Consider the following 18,871-nt stretch of genomic DNA (forward strand, 5'->3'; position numbering starts at 1 on the left):
CAGCCTCCCAAAGTACTGGGGCTACAGGCATGAGCCACCAAGCCCGGCCAAGAACATATTTTTGTTTTAATGTTTTTCCAACTATTTCAAAAGGTAAAACTCATTCTTAGCTCCCGGGTTGTCCAAAAACAGACGCGCAGGATGACCACGCACCATAGTTTATCGTTTGCCCATAATAATCGGGTTGATTCGGAAAAGGTTTGCCTCCCCCAACAGCTTGAGCACCGGGAAGCGCGACGACCACGTCCCTTTGTTTAGCACTGCACACCGCACAGGGCGCCCGGTGCTTCCGGGTAGCGGGATGCGGGTTGGACCAACGCGGGGGTGGGCGGGGTCTGAGAGCTAAGCGTTGAGGGGGCGGGGCGGGGCCAGAGGGGGCGGAACAGGGGGAAAGAGGGCGGGCCGAGTGCTGGCTTCCGGCGGAAAAGCGCGCGAGCAAGATGGCTACCACCAAGCGCGTCCTGTACGTGGGTGAGCAGGCGGGGATGCTAGGCGGAGTCTGGGTAAACGCGACCCCCAGAGGGTCGGGCGTGGGGTGGGACGCATCTCTGAACCAGGAGGACAGCGAGCAGCTGTCAAGGCCGGGTCTCTGGAGGTAGTGCTGGCGGTAGCTCTGGCTCTGCTTAAACATCTTCAAAGGCTTCCCACTGTCCTCAGGAAAAAGTGCAAACTCCTTAGCAGTAGCCACCTCTTCAGCTTCTTTGCTTTGCTTCCCAATTCCCTGGGTCTCCTGAAAAATGACCCACTTGCCCCCAAGGGTCAGGTTATTTAACAACTTCGGGCCTCTGCTTTTGCGACTCTCTTGCAGTGAACAGCCTTGCCACACACCTCAGGTGTGTGAACCCGAGACGGAATGATTGTTCTGACTTCCTTCCTAGCCCGCTGAGCTCCACGGGCCCCGAGGAGCGGTAGAGGAATATTATGGTCCTTCAGATCCTCTCGTTCATTTGTTTTACAAACATCAGTGCAGCGACGGCTCAGCCCCAGCCCCAGCCCCTGCCCCAGCCCCAGCCCCCTCCATAAAGGAAGGAGTTCCCAGACTAGCCAGAAAAAAAGTGGAATTACCTCAGTAGCACACTTTTGATAAGCGCTGTAGTGAGGATGGACCATGATGATATGGGCCTGGCTGCGGGACAAATGACCCATCCATCTGGAGAAGTGAGGGCAAACTCTGGATGTGGCGATGCCAGAGCTGATGAGCAGGAGTTAGCTACGTAACCGAAGCAGAGGCAGGACTGTTCACTGCAAGGGAGTCGCAAAGGTGAGAAATAGCCTGTCACTTGGGGGCAAGTCGGTCATTATTCGGGAGACCTAGGAAATTGGGAAGCAAAGCAAAAAAGCTGGAGAGGTGGATACTGCTAAGGAGTTTGCACTTTATCCTGAGGACAGTGGGAAGTCTTTGAAGGAGTTTAAGCAGAAAAGTTACGGGTTCAAATCTGCATTTTCCTAAGATCATTCTAGTTGGCTTTGTGGAGTTGATGGAGTGGAGACAGGGAGGTCATTTGTGAAGCTATTGCAGTAATCCCAGGACTAGATGAGAGTCTGAAAGAAGGGCGAAGAGAGGAATATTTTTCATAAGTATGGGTGGGCAGAGCTGAAAGGGGGATGTTTGTGTACCCAAAGAACTGAATGGAAGGATCCTGTCCCCTGGCTAGCGTGCTAACTGGGCTGCAGGACTTCTGCAAGAGTATGGAGATCAGTGGCTCAGAAGGCCCTTGGCTTATTTGCAGGTGGACTGGCAGAGGAGGTGGACGACAAAGTTCTTCATGCTGCATTCATTCCTTTTGGAGACATCACAGATATTCAGATTCCTCTGGATTATGAAACAGGTGAGTTAGCGTCTCTCACATCCAGAATCCTCTTACTAGGAAAAGACCTTAAAAAATTAAAGTCACATCACAATTCTAAATATACATTATAAATATGGTTAGTATACACTACAGGAAAGTTCATGTAGGTACCTGGTGATAGTGATCTTGATGGAGAAGGAATGTTCTGAGGCCATGTGGTTGTGAACTCTGAATACTTTTCAGTCTTCAGCTGTTGGGTTAAGACAGATTTTTCAATAGACCAGTAGGGAGATAGGTTTGAACTACACTGAAATTTGAACGTTATTTTAATCTACCAGATCCCACCTGCTCCTTCTTGGCAGCTGTGCTGTTAAATGAGGCAGCAGGAAAGCCTAGCCCCATAATTGGAGTGGGGAGTGGGGGACAGGGGTGGGGATTCTTGGCCTCTGCACACCTGGGTGGGTTTCCCTTTGACTGGTATCACAATCACAGTTCAGTTTTCTGTTTTACCTTTGTTGTCATTTTTAAGATTATAGTTTTAGGTCTTGTTTTATCATCAACCTTGCATATGATTGTTAGCAAGGTCTTTAAACTCTCTGGAGAGTTTGCAAATGATAAGGTTATATTGGCTTTTTTTTTTTTTTTTTTTTTGGTTGGAGATGGAGTCTCGCTCTGTCACCCAGGCTAGAGTGCTGTGGCGCGATCTCGGCTCACTGCAAGCTCCGCCTCCCGGGTTCACACCATTCTCCTGCCTCAGCCTCCTGAGTAGCTGGGACTACAGGCGCCCGCCACCAAACCCGGCTAATTTTTTGTATTTTTTTAGTAGAGATGGGATTTTACCATGTTAGCCAGGATGGTCTCAATCTCCTGTGATCCGCCCGTCTCGGCCTCCCAAAGTGCTGGGATTACAGGCATGAGCCACTGAGCCTGGCCTATATTGGCTTTCTGAGGGCCCTTCTAGTCTCTGAGTTCTATGATTAACATTATTGTGCTTGGTCTTTCTAGTTAGTTCAGCATTTTCCTGAGGATAAAGACTGAGCATCTTTATCAGGTTTTAGTATTCATGCTTTATGCACAGTTGATGCACAAAATGTATATTGGATAGGTAATTGATAGGTCAAATGACCTTATTTTTCTAATTGCATTGCATGCAAAAGGTTTTGAGTTTGGCTTTGGTAGATTAGTTGAATACTTATTAATTAACAATACAGTTTATTGTTCAGCTATGTCCATTAAAAAAACAAAGTTTATTATTGCTTAAAATATTGTATAAGAAGAATCAAAGAGTGAGATTCCTTCTTCCTAAATAGTGATTGGATAGAACTTCTGGTGTTTGGATACGGCATGTAACTGACTTTACTTTGTGACGATCCTGTTTCCTCCCACCGCCCCACGTAGTAATTACTTGTTTTTGTTTTTCCGTTTTGTAGAAAAGCACCGAGGATTTGCTTTTGTTGAATTTGAGTTGGCAGAGGTGAGAGTCTGTGTTACTGGTGTTTAGTCCTTGGTTTGTGATGTTACGGATTAAAAAGGAAGCTTTTCACCATTTGGTTAGGTTGTTGGGCCTTAGGCTGATGCTGCCAGAGAGATCAGAAGTAAGTACCGTTCTAAGGAAAGCTTCTCTCACATAATCAGACTGGACTGTGAATAACATGTCAGACCTTCTGCCAGGCCCTGCCATTCTTGCCCTGCAGAGGAGCTAGCTCCTACACCCCTGTTCATTGAGCATTCTTGCCTGGCAGTAGTGATTATTTCTTGTGCCTTCAACCAGATGGCAAATTGTTGCACCTCCAGCTCTAAAATCAGCCAGGAAGTGCTCTTTGTTAGAAACACACACAACCTAGGCAAGAAATGTAGAGGTGGCATTTTTCTGGATTTTTGCTACTGAACATGTGTTTAGACACCATAAGCATTTGGCTGCAAGCCTAAACTTATACCGTTGTCTTTCCTTGGCAGGATGCTGCAGCAGCTATCGACAACATGGTATGACTGAGAATCTTCATTCTAACCAAAGTTGCTTTTTGGTGGTACAGAGGGTCCTTATTTATATATCAGTGTTCTGGACTTCCAAAGTTACAAGGTTGCATGGGGAGGTAAAAATTCTCACGTGAAAATATTCACTGTGAATTGATCACTTATAAAATTAGTTCTTACTCAGACTCCTTCTGCATTTAATAATAATGTAAGTCCTCATCATCCTTGTTGACCAGTCTCTCACTGGCTGTCCCATGTCTAGGATAATTTGAAAACACAGTGCAAATTGATTGCACAGTTAACTGCATATTTTGCAAAATAGGATTTCATGACCAATTTACAATTGAGAAGAGAAATTTAATTATGGCAGGTGCAAATCACTGATACAAATGATTTGGACATTCTGGAAAGGTCCTTGGGAAAAATGATGATGCTCTTTAGTATTTGTGCCCTCCTTGAGATCCCTTAGTTTTCATGTCTGATATGAAGTGCAAAGATATACTGTTGATAGAATTTTGTTGGAAAAATAATACTTCAATATCTGTTTCCTTCCTTCCTTCCGTCCGTCCGTCCGTCCTGAACTCCTGAGTTCTAGCAGCCCTCCCTTCTCAGCTTCCCAATTAGCTGGAATTACAGGTTCAAGCCAACAGGGCTACCTGTTACATTTCTTTCTACCAAGTTACTTTTCTTTCTACCGATTAGTGCAGAGTTAATCCTGAATATTAATTGTAAGAAACTTATTTTTATTATTTTTCGTTTCATCACAGTCATCCTTTCAAACCTGTCAAACCTTTATAAATGTTTCACTTTTACCATGAAATCTTCATCACCACTTCAAGTGGATTCACCTTAAGTGAACTTTCCTGGTACCGATTATCTATGGATAATGAAATGTTCTTTTATTCCTTGTTCTGTTATCCGTTCACCAAACATATTCCTCAACTGTCAGAGATCATTTTTCTTTCATTTCAAAGCTTATCTTGACTTTTGAAGGTGACCTCAGATGCTGGGAAACTGCATTTATTCTTGTAATTTTGAAGTGTTCTGAACCCAGAGTTACTTTTGGTAATACAGGTCTTTGTGTGCTGCTATGAAAGAAAGGGGTGTGTGTGATGGTTCTAGAATTCCCTGCAACCCACAGGTGGCTTTGGGGTGGGTGCATAGCTTACTGGTAGGGGCCCAAGGATTAAGGGAGGACAAATCGTGAGTGTGTCTCAGAAGTAAATGGCAAGCTGGCTGGCCCTCTTTTAATGTAAGAGAGTTTAAGCAGCTGGATTTTCAATCTTTTCAGAATGAATCTGAGCTTTTTGGACGTACAATTCGTGTCAATTTGGCCAAACCAATGAGAATTAAGGAAGGCTCTTCCAGGCCAGGTGAGTAGGAGCAACTTCCAGATTCCCTGTGATGTTCTGCAGTTTAGCCTTAGTTGCATTTTTTGTCTCTGTTTACTTGGAAGTAGATGCTCAATGCTGCTTCCTGGTAGATAGGAGTAGGTGATGGTTCACATCGGGAAGGGCATGCACCACCTTTATAGAGAAACAAAATATGAGTTTGAGCTTCTCAGCAAAGCCAGAGTAATTGTTTCTGTTATGAGAGAAATTCCTGCTTGAGCTCATCTTTCCCAGTTTTGATATTCCATTCCTGGGGTGTTCCATCAAGGGCTGAAACCAGCAAAGGCTATACCATTGCTTTCCGCATAGCTATTTTTCTTAGCCCTCCTGAGAGCTGGACTTCAGGGCCGTCATTCTGGATTGGAATTTTCCTTACCCCTGGGAGTTCTCAGTGGGGAACTGTCTGGCATAGAGGCCACATAGCATCTTCCACTTTGCTGAGCAAAGCAGCTACTTTTCAGTTCAAGCTGATAGCTTGAATGAACATTTGTTTGATTCTTTCCTTTCAGTTTGGTCAGATGATGACTGGTTGAAGAAGTTTTCTGGGAAGACACTTGAAGAGAATAAAGAGGAAGAAGGGTCAGAGCCTCCCAAAGCAGAGACCCAGGAGGTGAGAATGAAGGCGCCTGCTTCCAGAGGAACTTAAACTTAAATTTTTTTTAAGTTTTAATGGAAATTTGCAAATATATGTATATATGTGTGTATGTGTATATATATATATATATATATATCAAAGCAGAGGGAATGAATAATGAATTCTTAGTACTTTGGTAAAGTCAATATTGAGTGAATTCAAGGGCGAAGATTTGGGTATCTCGTCTATGTTGTGTTCTATGTGATGAGCGTCTCAGCTCTGCTCAGGTGTGGATTTGTGATTGTCAGCTGACAGGGAGGAAGCTGAGGTGCTCCTCTTCACCCCTCCTGATCAGTCCCCCCCGCCTGCGCTGAAGAGTTTGCCACGAGGCTCATGGTCTTCCTATTCCTGTGCTAATGGAGGGGAGACAAGATAGGGTAGTGGTACCTTCCTTCAACCTATACATGGGTTCTGAGTTCTCCAGCCCTAAGAAAACCTGCCAGGGCACTTCCTCCTGATTCTCAGCTAGGTCTCTGACAGTTGCTTTCTGGGCTTCCCCTCCTCTGGATACCTTGTGAATGTTGTCATTCTTCTGTATTTCTTTCTTGGCTCATGGTTTCTCTCTGTTCTCTCAGCTGAAACAGTAGCAGTCAGTCTCTAATTTTATGCAGCCTCTCTTACGCTGTTGAACTTCATGGTCTCTTTCTAGTCCTGAGCTTCAGATATTTCTGCCTGTAAGTCTCAAGCAGCTTAAGTTTGCCTAAAATGGATTCCCCCGGTTCTTTAATCCTGTCTTCCTGTGTTCTCAATCTTGGCTAATTTGCCACCATTCATCCACACATTGACCCATGCCAGAAATTTTGATGCAAAGCAGAACTCAGAAAGTGGCCATCACAGTCAGTGGAGTCCCCCTGGATCATCCTGTATCCTCTGCTTAGTCTTATCTACTTGGAGCACAAAGCAAGGCCCAGCATCCTCCACTGTCTTCTGAGCACTTAGGCCTGAGCAAGAGGGCTGCACCCTTGCTTCCCTGTAGCCAGCCAGCATAGAGGGAGGAGGTGGTGGTACTTGGATGGATCTGCCTAACTAGAGGACAGTGGGTGGGCTGGAACTGGCATTTGAAGATATTGAGAGTTGTGGATCATGGACCAGAAAAGTGCTGTTCTGTGACTGTGAAGCAAGAGGAGGAAGCAGATGCCATCTGAGGGTGAGCATGATGAGTTAACACGCCCATGTATGGGCCTCAGGCAGTGCTGAGACCTCTTGTCACTGGGCATCCAGCTGGGTGCTACAACCGTGGCTCCTGCCTCCTGCAGCCCTGTCAGGGACCAAGGCCTTCCCCGTCAGCACTTGCTCCAGCCTACTCACTGGAATTGTGTTCTGGGTGGGTGTGTAGAATACCCACACTACTACTTAGGGGGTGAAGGAGCTCTCTAACTAGCAATTTCTTCTGCACCCAGGGAGAGCCCGCTGCTAAAAAGGCTCGGTCAAATCCTCAGGTGTACATGGACATCAAGATTGGGAACAAGCCGGCGGGCCGCATCCAGATGCTCCTGCGTTCCGACGTCGTGCCCATGACAGCAGGTGAGCAGGATGCTGTGGTCAGAACCGCGGGACGCTGGTGGCTGAGCAGTGAGCCTTTCCCAGGTTCTTGCCGCTTCACTTCTTGTGTCCCTGATATTGCTTCTGACCTAAGTTGATTTGAGGCATCTGAGATCCTGGGATCTAGTAACAGATGGGTCAGAGCAGGTGTTTTTGAAGCTTTGTAAGTGCTGGCTTACTACTTTTTAATAATCTTCTCTTAAAAATACAAGTAAATAATGTATTCTTTTTTTAAAGAATACCATACATGTATGTTCCAATAACATTTAAGACAATAAATTGAAAATTCGTTTTCCCCTCTCTACGTCATCCTGAATTCTAGAAGTAACTAGTGCTTTTATTGAGTATTCTTTGTAACTTATTAAATATTGACTTCTGTTTATTCTCTTTTTAATCTAAATTTTATTGTCTAAACATAGAGTCAATTCAGTTTCACAAAGCTTGTTTTGAAAAAACAGTCATCCCCCAGTGCTGCCCCTATGCCCTGCTGCGTACACCATTTGCTACTGCTCAGAGGAGCCGATTTCAACTCTTAGGTCTTGATTTTTATTTCCATGTTGATAGATAACAGGTTTATATTTCTACTTCCTGTTTTCCATTTTAAACATTATCTTCTGATTTTCTGCTTCAGAGGACAAATAATGAGTTTTTTAAAAACCCCTGCCCCCTCATCTTCCCTGTGTAGGTACCATAATTTTGGTCAGGTCCTAAATTATTTTAACAATGTAAGCATCATGTGATAACTGTCACGCACAGCATTTTGTTGTGCCTGGAATTGATAGTTGCCTTGTTTTTGCATAGTTTTCTATGTAATCATTCCTGATTTTCTCCCAGATTCTCCTCCTGGGGGCTTTGCATCCAGGTGTCTGCATCTTGTTAAAGGGAGATGAGGGCAAGGCTGAATGCATCAACATTCAGTATATAAACTTTCACATAGTCTCCATTTGTCATTATAAATGTTACCTCAGCCTTCACTATGTGTAGGATGTCCTAGTCCAGAGACCCCCTGCTTTAACCTACCAAAGACTAGACCCCCAGTTGGCTACCAGGTGGGGGAGGGGCGGCCCCCAGCTTCAGAGTCAGGGAGAAAATCCCAAAGATTAACCACTTTCTTAAACGGGCTTTCAGCCAAACTTACTGTCTCCAGGATTACCTGCACTCTTTCCTCTGAGCTTTTGGAGTGCAAATTGAGTTGCTTCTTGGCTTTTACCAGCTTAAGATCCGGCTTTCTTGGGCCTGCTATATCATTTGGGACTCATTTATTTTCTAACTTCAGAAATTTTGTTGCTGTTGTCTCTTCTTCCCCGCTTTGTAAGTTTATTTTTTGGCTGTTTTAGCCATTTTAAAGTGTACAGTTTGTTAGCAGTAATTCCTCTGTTCAAAATTTTTGAATCACCCGAAACAAAACCACTTATTAAAGATACCTATTAAATAATAACTCCCCATTTTCTCCTCCCCTTACCTTCTGATAACCACTAATCTTTGTCTATGAATTGACCTATCCTAGATTTTTCATGTAAGTGGAATCGTACAATAGCTGTCCTTTTTCGCATCTTGCTTATTTTGCATAGCATAATGGTTTCAAGGTTCATCCTTGTACCATATATCAGTGCCTCATTCCTGTTTGTGGCTGAATAATATTTCATTGTATTTAGATAAATATCTTGTTTGTTCATTTGTTGATGGGCACTTGCACATTGTTTTCACCTTTTGACTATTGTAAGTAAAGCCTGTGTGAATATCCACATATAAGTATATGTTTAAATCCCTGTTTTCAATTCTTTTGGATATATATGCCTAGGAGTAGAAATGCTTAGTCATATGGTAACTCTATATTTAACTTTTTGAGGAAATGCCAAACTATTTTCCATAGTGGCTGGACCATTTTACGTTTCTACCAGCAATGTATGAGATGTATGAGTGTTTCAGTTTTTCCACATCTTCTCTTTTTTTTTTTTTTTTTGTTTGAGACAGTCTCACACTGTTGCCTGGGCTGGGGTATGGTGGTGCGATATTAGCTCACTGCAACCTCTGCCTCCCGGGTTCAAGCGATTCTCATGCCTTAGCCTCCCGTGTAGCTGGGATTACAGGCGTCTGCCACCACACCCAGCCAATTTTTTGTATTTTTAGTAAAGACAAGGTTTCACCATGTTGGCCAGGCTGGTCTCAAACTTCTGACCTCGTGATTCGCCTGCCTTGGCCTCCCATAGTGCTGGGATTACAGGCATGAGCCACTGCGCCTGGCCCACATCTCCACAGGTGTGAAATGGTATCTCATTGTGGTTTTTATTTTTATTCCCTACTGACTAATGATGTTGAACATCTTTTCATGTGCTTGTTGGCCATTTATATATGTTCTTTGGAGAAATGTCTCTTCACATCTTTGGCTTATATATTAACTGGATTGTTTGTTTTGTTTTTTTAAGAGACAGGATCTTGCTCTGTCTCCCAGGCTGGAGTGCAGTGGTGAGATCATGGCTTACTATAGCTTTGAACTGTTGACCTCCAGTGATCCTCCTGCCTTGACCTCCCAAAGCACTGGAATTACACCTTGCCTGGCCATTTTGTTGTTGAATTATAGGAGTTCATTATATATTCTGGATATTAAACCCCTATTAAATATGATTTGCAAATCAGCATTCTCCTGTAGGTTGCTTTGGCCTCTGTTGGTACGGTTTTTTGATGCACATCTTAAATTTTAATTCACATCTAATTATTTTTTTCTTTTACCTGTGCTTTTGGTGTGACATTTAAGAAACCATTGCCAAATCCAGAGTCATGAAGATTTGCCCCTATGTTTTCTTCTAAAATCCTTTGGTTTTTCTTTAAAAAAATCAGTTTCCTACCAATTTAGTGTGGTTTTGGAAGAGAAGAGAGTTAGAACATGTATATTCAATCCCCTTTCATCAGAATCTCTTATAGTCCTGGCTGGGTATGGTGGCTCACACCTGTAATCCCAGCACGTTGGGAGGCCAAGGCGGGCGGATCATCTGAGGTAGGAGTTCCAGACCAGCTTGGCCAACATAGTGAAACCCCATCTCTACTAAAAATACAACGTTAGCCGGGTGTATAGCACCTGCCTGTAGTCCCAGCTACTCAAGAGGCTAAGGCAGGGGAATGACTTGAACCCAGGAGGTAGAGGTTGCAGTGAACTGAGATTGTGCCATTGCACTCCAGCCTGAGCGATAAGAATGAAACTCCATCTCAAAGAAAAAGAATCCCTTATAGTCCTTACAAGGTTAGTATCACAAAGGTTTATAATGAGTATCTCTTATTTTAAAACAAAAATACGAACATTAAACAGAAGTTTTTTCAAAGTTTTGTTTGTTTTATTTTGTTCTGTTTTTTAACCCCAGCGCTTTTTCGTTTCTCAATTCTAGAGAATTTCCGCTGCCTGTGCACCCATGAAAAGGGCTTTGGCTTTAAGGGAAGCAGCTTCCACCGCATCATCCCCCAGTTCATGTGCCAGGGCGGTGATTTCACAAACCACAACGGTACTGGGGGCAAGTCCATCTATGGGAAGAAGTTCGATGATGAAAACTTTATCCTCAAGCACACGGGACCAGGTGGGAGCCAGCTGGCATGTGGTGATGAGGGAGGCTTAGCAAGGGTGGGATGGCCAGGCAGGATGAAAGGACAGGTTGTGGTTCTGGCTGACGGAACTAAGAGTCTGGAGGAGACCCAGCCACCAGATGCAGGAGAACCATGCATCCTTGGTAGGGTGGAGTTGGCTTGCTTATATTCAGCTATTGTCCATCCCCCAACCGTGTCCACACTTCCCATTATCCCAGCTTGGATTCTGTGGTCTGCCGTTGCAAGCCCATATGCCCTCAACCCCACTGCTCTCCCTGCCCCCGCCATCAGATTTACTTAGTAAAAGCTCGGTGGTTAGTCCCCCAGCAACTAGAGAAAAAACACAGAATTGTACTGAACGATCCCACTTGAAATTTATAACTATAGTTCTTAAGGGAGCTCTTGCCAACCTGAGCAGATTTCTCTACTTGATGCTCAGTCCCAGCCAGAGATGATGTGTCCATGCCTGTCTTCACTTCCGAAGCCCTCATATCATCACCTTCCCGCCTCATGTAGTGCTTCGCCTCCTGTATCTCTCCACTCTTGCATGCTCTTTCTTCCAATTACAGGGGATGAGCGATCTCTCGTAGGCCAGCCCCTCCACCTGTGGACTAGATCCCGTCCCTCTCCTCTACTTAGGAACATGGCTTCTAAAGTTGTCCCCTTCTTGTAATCCATTTCCCCTGCTCTGCGAGATCAGTCCATTAGCAAGAAAGCATGCAGTTATCAACCTTGAAAAAAATCTTCATCCGGTTGCCAGGTGCGGTGGCTCATGCCTGTGATCCCAGCGTTTTCGGAGGCAGAGGCAGGCAGATCACCTGAGGTCAGGAGTTGGAGACGAGCCTGACTGACATGGAGAAACCCCGTCTCTACTAAAAATACAAAATTAGCTGGGCATGGTGGCGCGTGCCTGTAATCCCAGCTACTTGGAAGGCTGAGGCAGGAGAATCACTTGAATCCGGGAGGCGGAGGTTGCGATGAGCCAAGATAGCGTCATTGCACTCCAGCCTAGGCAACAAGAGCGAAACTCCATCTCAAAAAAAAAAAAAAAAAAAAAAAAAAAATCTTCATCCTAGTACTCTTGTTCCCTCTCCAGCTATCACTCATACCTCTGCTCCCCCATCTTTTTTCAAGAAGTAAAAACATAACTTCTTGAAAGCATGGTACGGACTTGCTGCCTTCGCGTTTTCTCTAATCCCTTCTAGCCAGACTTCTAGTCCCATCTCGCCATTAAAACCACTCTTCAAAGATACCAGTAGCCAGTTCTTGGCGATCATCTTATCCCACCTCCCAGATGTTATCCCACCTCCCAGGAACATTTCATATTACAGGTTGAATGTCCCTTTCTTGAAATGCTTGGGACCAGAAGTATTTTGTATTTTGAAATATTTGCATTATACTTACCAGTTGAGCATCCCAAATTGGAATATCTCAAATCTGAAATGCTGCAGTGAGCATTTCCCTTTGAGCATCATGTCAGTGCTCACGAAGTTTCAGATTTTGGAGCATTTTGGATTTTCACATTTGGGATGCTCAGCCTGTACTGACTCTGTGCTCCTTGACTCTTTCACTTGGCTGGCAGGACTCCTGCCTCTTCTTGTCTCCTTTTACCTAGATGGCTGCTTTGTCTGTCTTTGCTGTCTCCTTCTTTTCCTGACCCCTAAACACTGAAGTGGCTCAGAGCCCATTCTTTTGTTCTCCAGAAGCCTGTTACCCTGTGTTCCCTTTTTCTAACTGGCGGTTTGTAGAGCCGCTGTTTACTATACTGAACCGACATGTGTAGGTGATATAGCCCACTGACCCACATCATTATTTTAAAACTCAATATTAATCTGTAACTATAATAGGGAAGAGTATCAGAGGAAATAAATGAATTTGCATAATAATCGAATGTGTTTCCCAGATGTACATGCTTAAGCACAGCTGTGTCAGAACACAAAGTGAATTATTCAGGCGTCTGCACCTGTACTCAAATGCAGCAGTTAGAAGTGCAGACGGGAGTGTCAACTGGCAACTTGGATACCACTAGCAGTGATGCTATTGGTGATATGGCTTTGTGAAATGGTAGATAAAGTTGATTAGATTCCAAAGTAAAGAATAATCTGTTTATTTACATAGTAGTTACATTCCTAGAAGATTCCATGCAAAACCAAAAGAACTCCAGAACTTTGGGCTCATATGTATAATGGAATTATGTTTGGGTGCAGATAGCTGTAACACGTTTTTTGCCTATACCGATAGCTGCCGGGATATTCGTTGTTTTGTTGTTGTTGTTTGGTTTTTGTTTTTTTGAGACAGGGTCTCTCTCTGTTGCTCAGGCTGGAGTGCAGTGGTGCAAGACGGCTCACTGCAGCCTCAGCCTCTCCAGCTCAAGCAGTCCTCCTGCCTAAGCCTCCCAAACAGCTGGGATTACAGGTGCACGCCATCCATAATGCCTGGCTAATGTTTAAGTTTTTTGTAGAGATGGTGTTTCATTATTTTGCTCAGGCTAGTCTGGAACTCTTAGCTTCAAGTGATCCTCCCACTTCAGCCTCCCAAAGTGCTGAGATGACAGGCATTAGCACTGCGCCCAACCTTTAGCAGGATGTTTGAAAGACCAAGAGGATATGAGACAATTCATTGTGCCAGACATTGCAGAACATCTAGCATTCCAGGCCCCCACCTGCTAAATGCCAGTAGCACCCCCACAACATTTCAGACAGTCAAAAACACTTTCAAGCCAGGCATGGTGGCTCATGTCTGTAATCCCAACACTTTGGGAGTCTGAAGTGGCAGCCCAAAGCCAGACGATCACGTGAGTTCAGGAGTTCGAGTCCAGCCTGGGCAACATAGTGAGACCCCCCCGTCTCTACCAAAAAAAGAATTAAAAAATTATCCAGGTGTGGTGGTGCACGCCTGTAGTCTCAGCTGCTTGGGAGCTGAGGTGAGAGGATTGCTTGCGCCCCAGAGATTGAGGATGCAGTGAGCTGCGATTGCACCACTGCACTCCAGCCTGGGTGACAGAGTGATCCCCATCTCAAAAAGAATAAATTCAGATTTCCAAAGGTTTCCTAGGGACAGGACACCAGCCCCACTGAGAAGCAGTGCCCTAGGCAGTCACACCCGGTCCCAGAGCTTTCAGCAGTATCTCTGAGTTAAGCTTGTGCACATTGGTGTCTGTATGCTGATGGCTCCCTGAGCTCCAGACTGCTGTCCAGCTGTCTTTACTGGATATCTGGGAGCATCTCACACTTCACACGTCTAAAACAGCTCTTGGCCTTCTCCCGTAAACTCCTTTTCCCCCTCTTCTCTGTTTCAATAAATGATTCCACCATCCGCCTAACCGCTTGATCAGAAACTTAGGAGTCATTGTGGACACACACACATACATACATGTAGACAGACACACACATACATATGTACATTCTCTTATGTGACAAATGTCCATGTTACCAGGCCTCACTGTGTCATAGCTGTCATTTTGAATGGCTCTTTTCCACTCATTGTGAGCTCCACCAGAGGTTGGACTATGTTCAGCTCGTCAGTGTTCCCAGGGCTTAACGGGGACCTGGTTGCCAAGTAGATACTTAATTGTTAAATAAATGAATTAATGAACGAACAGACCAGTGTAAAGTGATTGAAACACCTCATTCACCATTTCACTGACTATTAACTGAATCAAAGATAAGGTGGCCACATTTGCATGTGGTCTGTGCATCCTGGAGTCTGAGCCTGCCTGACTGAAGGGCTGTCAACAGCCTGCACAGACGTCCGTTAAGGGCTGGTAGCCAGGGTTAGGGGAGCTGATGGTTGTTCTGTCCCCCAGGTCTACTCTCCATGGCCAACTCTGGCCCAAACACCAATGGCTCCCAGTTCTTCCTGACATGTGACAAGACAGACTGGCTGGATGGCAAGCACGTGGTGTTTGGAGAGGTCACCGAAGGCCTAGATGTCTTGCGGCAAATTGAGGTATGTGGCCAGGAATGGGCCACCTCCTCACCCAGGCCTTTGGAGCACAGCCCTGTGGGAAGGCTGGAAAGGCTCTGTGGCCTCAGAGAGATGGCCAGGGGCTGTGTCCAGGGGGAGGGGCTGCTGCTGCCCAGGTTCTGGGGTGGAAGTGGGCAAATGGGCAGGCAGGGGTTGGTAACCCAAAACCACTGTTAGTCTCCGGCCTTACTCCTTCACTTCTGTTCTGCCCACAAAGGCCCAGGGCAGCAAGGACGGGAAGCCAAAGCAGAAGGTGATCATCGCCGACTGTGGGGAGTACGTGTGAGGCGGCACTCTCTGCTTCCCCCTCCGCTCTTGCCCCTGCACATCCAGGAAGGAGCTGCCAGCCTCAGAGGAGGCAGCACCGAGGGTACCTGTTTGAAGCAAGCAGCATTTGGTGTATGAGCCCTTCCTCAGGGTCCGCTTGGAGCAGCTCCTCTGCAGGCACAGCCTGGACTATTCCCAAGCGCAGCTGTGGGCCCAGGAGCCAGTGCAGGTGCTCCCCTCCACCATGGGCAGGCTGTGCAAAAAGCCACTGGCTTTTCTCAGCATTTGCTGCTGGGCCAGTCCTGGGACTACCACTGTGGCTCTTAGGTGTTTTCTTTGCTAAAATAAACCCTTGTTCTTATGCTGCTGCCTCCTGCTAGTTTTTGGGAGTTGCCAGAGATAGTGTCTGTGGCTAAGCTGGACCTCTGAGGCAGGCTGGTGAGGGTGAGTGGGGAGAGCAGAGTATCTTTCCACAGCTTTCATTTCCTCCCTTGGGTTTATCCCCTTAGATGTCAGGTGATGTATCTTCACACCAGGCATCTATGTCAGGGCAACGGAAATTAAAGACTGTGGAAGGTTCGGTCTTCTGCTGCCTCTGCTCCTAAACCCAGCTGCCAGTCTTACAGCCAGCAAGTATACTCTGAGTGGTTCACTTGTTTATTTGTTCACTTTCGCCCCACAGATTTAAAAAAATGAAATTTTTATAACTCAAAGTGCCTTCTCTGTGCCAAGTACTATGCCTATTTGTCAGGAGACATAAGGCCAACAAACTACATGTGCCTAATCCAGCCCACTGCCTGTTTTTATGAATCAGATTGTATTGGAACACAGCCACATCCATTTGTTTACTTACTGTCCATGGTGGTTTCTCACTGCAGTGTCAAAGTTGAGTAGTGGACACAATACAGGCTATGGTCCCTGTATTAGGGTTTTCTAGAGAAGCAGAACCAATAGGATGTGTATATATGTAGAGAAAGAGATTTATTTTAAGGAACTGGCTCAGGCAGTTGTGGGAGCTGGAAGATCTGGAATCTGCACAACAGGCCAGCAGGCTGGAGACTCAGGAAAAAAACTGATGTTGCAGTTCAAGTCTGAGGCAGTTTGGAAGCAGAATTCTTCCTCCAGTGATCTCAGTCTTTTTTCTCTTAAGAATTTCAACTGATTGGATGAGGCCTACTAACATCATGGAGGGTAATCTGCTTTACTCTCTACTGACTTAAATATGAATCCATCTAAAAAGTAGGCCAGGCAACTATTGGGAGGCTGAGGCAGGAGGATCACTTGAGCCCAGGAGTTCAAGACCAGCCTGGGCAATGTAGTGAGACCCCCATCTCTAGGGGGAAAAAAAAAAAGCCAGGTATGGTGGTGCACGCCTATAGTCCCAGCTACTCAGAAGGCTGAGGTGGGAGGATCACTTGAACCTGGGAGGTTGAGGCTGCAGTCAGCCATGGTCATGCTACTGTACTCCAGCCTGGGTGACAGAGTGAGACCCTGTCTCGAAAAAAAGAAACCATCATCACAGCAACATCTAGACTAGTGTTTGACTAAAAGCTGGATACCATGGCCTAGTCAAATTGACACACAAAATAGACCATCACAGTCCCAAGGCCTGAAATACTATCTGAGCCTTTACAAAACAGGATTGCTGGCCACTGAAGAGAACAAATGGTCCCACCCTCTGCTGAGCTCACAGTCTGACTCTCCTGTGTGCAGCCACTTCTTGGAGCTGGCTTCTCTCCATTCCCCCTCCAGGTGCTGGTCAGCCAGGCGCTTGTAAAGAATCTCATCTGCTGAAGGCTCTTAGCAGGGACTGAGCCCTGTAGCTGCTGGACACCTCCTGTGGGTTGGGTCACTCAGACCATTCAGAATCCACTGAGCTGAGCTTTTGCATCTTGGATTGAGATCTGAATGAGCCGGGAGGCAGGAGAGGCCCCCTGGTCCTCATGACCCTAGGATAGCTCCTGCTGAGGGATGTTGGCATTCTGGCCCTACCTCTGGCTCCCATGTGCCGACTGGACTTTCTGGACTTTCTGAGCTCCAGCTGCTACAGTTGGCTGAGTTTCAGGCTCCACGTAGCTGGGATGTGCCACATGGTTACCCCTCACCCCTATGGAGCTTCCAAAAGAGAGCGTCCCTCAAAGCACAGCTCCTTCTCAGTGCAAATTATGGCCATCAGAGGTCAGTCACAGGTGTTAGGCAGGCATCTATGAAGCTGGGGATGATAGCACTGACTTCAGTGCTTGGATGAGAACCAAGAGAGAGTGTGTAGAAAAAGCACAGCCAGCCTCCCATAAAAGGACAGACTCCTGTGACAACTTTGTCGCTCTGTTCCTCCCTGATATTCTGGGGAAGCGGAGGCCAGTGGGCAGTTCTGAAAGCTCAGCAGGTGTGGAGCCATTGAGTGTGAACTTCTCTCTCAGTGCTCCACCTGGGTGTCCACAGATGTTATTCAATGCACACTGGAACCCTGCACAGGTAAACTGAGGCTTTAGTGGCATGACTGCCAAAGGTCACACAGGATGGTTTGGCAGAGCTGGGATTAGAAGCCCAGCCTGCCTCTCTTCAGTAGTAATGGAGTCCTGGGTGCCTTACTAGGCTTTAGCCTCAATCTGTGGCAGGCAGAGTCCACAGCCCTGGGGAATGACACCGTCAAGGTTCCCATGATTGGCCAGGACCTTTGTGGAGAGACACAGGAGACAGGACCCTGTTCTTCCAGGCCGGGAGGGGAGCCCCAGAGCTGGGCAGCGGAATGCCCCACAGCCTGGCCACCTGCTTCGGATACGCACCATGCAGCAGCTGCCCCTGGCTGCCTCGAGAAAACTGACCTCTCTGGGAAGTGGACCCAGTGGCTCTGTGGGCGCCCTTTCCTGTAGCCTGGAGAGCAAAACGGCTTTCCCTGGCACTGTGTGGCTCCTGTCCCAACTGGCCTCCCCATTCCACGTTCCCTTTGCTGGACCGGCACCAGGACTGGGCACAGGGCTTCCTTTTGCTGATTCATTTCCTCACTAACTCATTCAGAGTTGAGCCCCATCTGAGTCCCCACATGCTGGCCCTGAAACAGTTGCAAAAGCCGAAACCAGGGATGGCAGGCCCAGGAGGAGTGCTGTGGCTATTGGAGTTTCCTCTCTTACAGTGTGACAGCCACCTCCAGGTGCTCCCAGCATCTGTTGCAGTCATGGCAGCCTCACAGCAACCTCTGAAGAAGGAATTATGGAACCAACTTTTTGTTGAAAATGGAGTCTTGTAGAGTTCAGTGATGGGAAACTAAAGTGGAAAAAGCACATCACAAAGAAACTTATGCATAGTACAATTTTATAAAAATATCTGTTATATGTAAGCATAGGTATTTGTATATCTTAAGAAAAAAAGCCTAGAAATAAAGTTACCAAAATATTAATAGTGTGTTTATCTGACTTGTGGGACTACGGTAATTTGAATTGTATTTTATTTTTTATATACCCCACTTTCTTCCAAAACTGCATTTTTTTTTGGAGAAGTGAAAGACATTTTTGTAAAAGGGGGTCAAGTGCCCATCCAGGGTTCCTTTCAAAAAGGGGGTCAAGCACTTGACCTAGATGGGCAGTTCCCCCATGCAGATTGCCACCCAAGACACCTGGTGGATACAGACCTCTCTTAGCAGAACATGGGATCCCAGTGTCTGGGAACACAAGAGCAGAGTTTCACATCTACTGCCACAAGTGACACTTGCTAGGCCTTTAAAGGCTATAAGAATA

General features: G+C 46.0%; 1 protein-coding gene across 5 annotated transcripts; it reads left to right on the forward strand.

Moving 5' to 3' along the window:
• Window positions 1-390: 390 nt before the first annotated feature.
• Window positions 391-18,539, forward strand: PPIE (peptidylprolyl isomerase E). 5 transcript variants are annotated; one of them, XM_010354197.2, is made up of 10 exons: window positions 391-471; window positions 1,731-1,829; window positions 3,221-3,264; window positions 3,747-3,773; window positions 5,056-5,137; window positions 5,665-5,765; window positions 7,190-7,313; window positions 10,712-10,897; window positions 14,710-14,852; window positions 18,271-18,539. In XM_010354197.2, exons 1-10 carry the CDS (start codon window positions 441-443, stop codon window positions 18,382-18,384), a joined length of 951 nt encoding a protein of 316 aa, XP_010352499.1. In that variant the 5' UTR covers window positions 391-440; the 3' UTR covers window positions 18,385-18,539. The 5 variants fall into 5 exon arrangements, with proteins under 5 accessions (XP_010352499.1, XP_010352501.1, XP_010352500.1 ...); XM_010354199.2 differs by having other exon boundaries at window positions 391-463; XM_010354198.2 differs by lacking the exon at window positions 18,271-18,539 and adding an exon at window positions 15,088-15,505.
• Window positions 18,540-18,871: the final 332 nt, after the last annotated feature.

Source organism: Rhinopithecus roxellana, chromosome 12 (genome assembly GCF_007565055.1).
Source record: "Rhinopithecus roxellana isolate Shanxi Qingling chromosome 12, ASM756505v1, whole genome shotgun sequence".
In the NCBI taxonomy this organism is placed as follows: Eukaryota; Metazoa; Chordata; class Mammalia; order Primates; family Cercopithecidae; genus Rhinopithecus; species Rhinopithecus roxellana.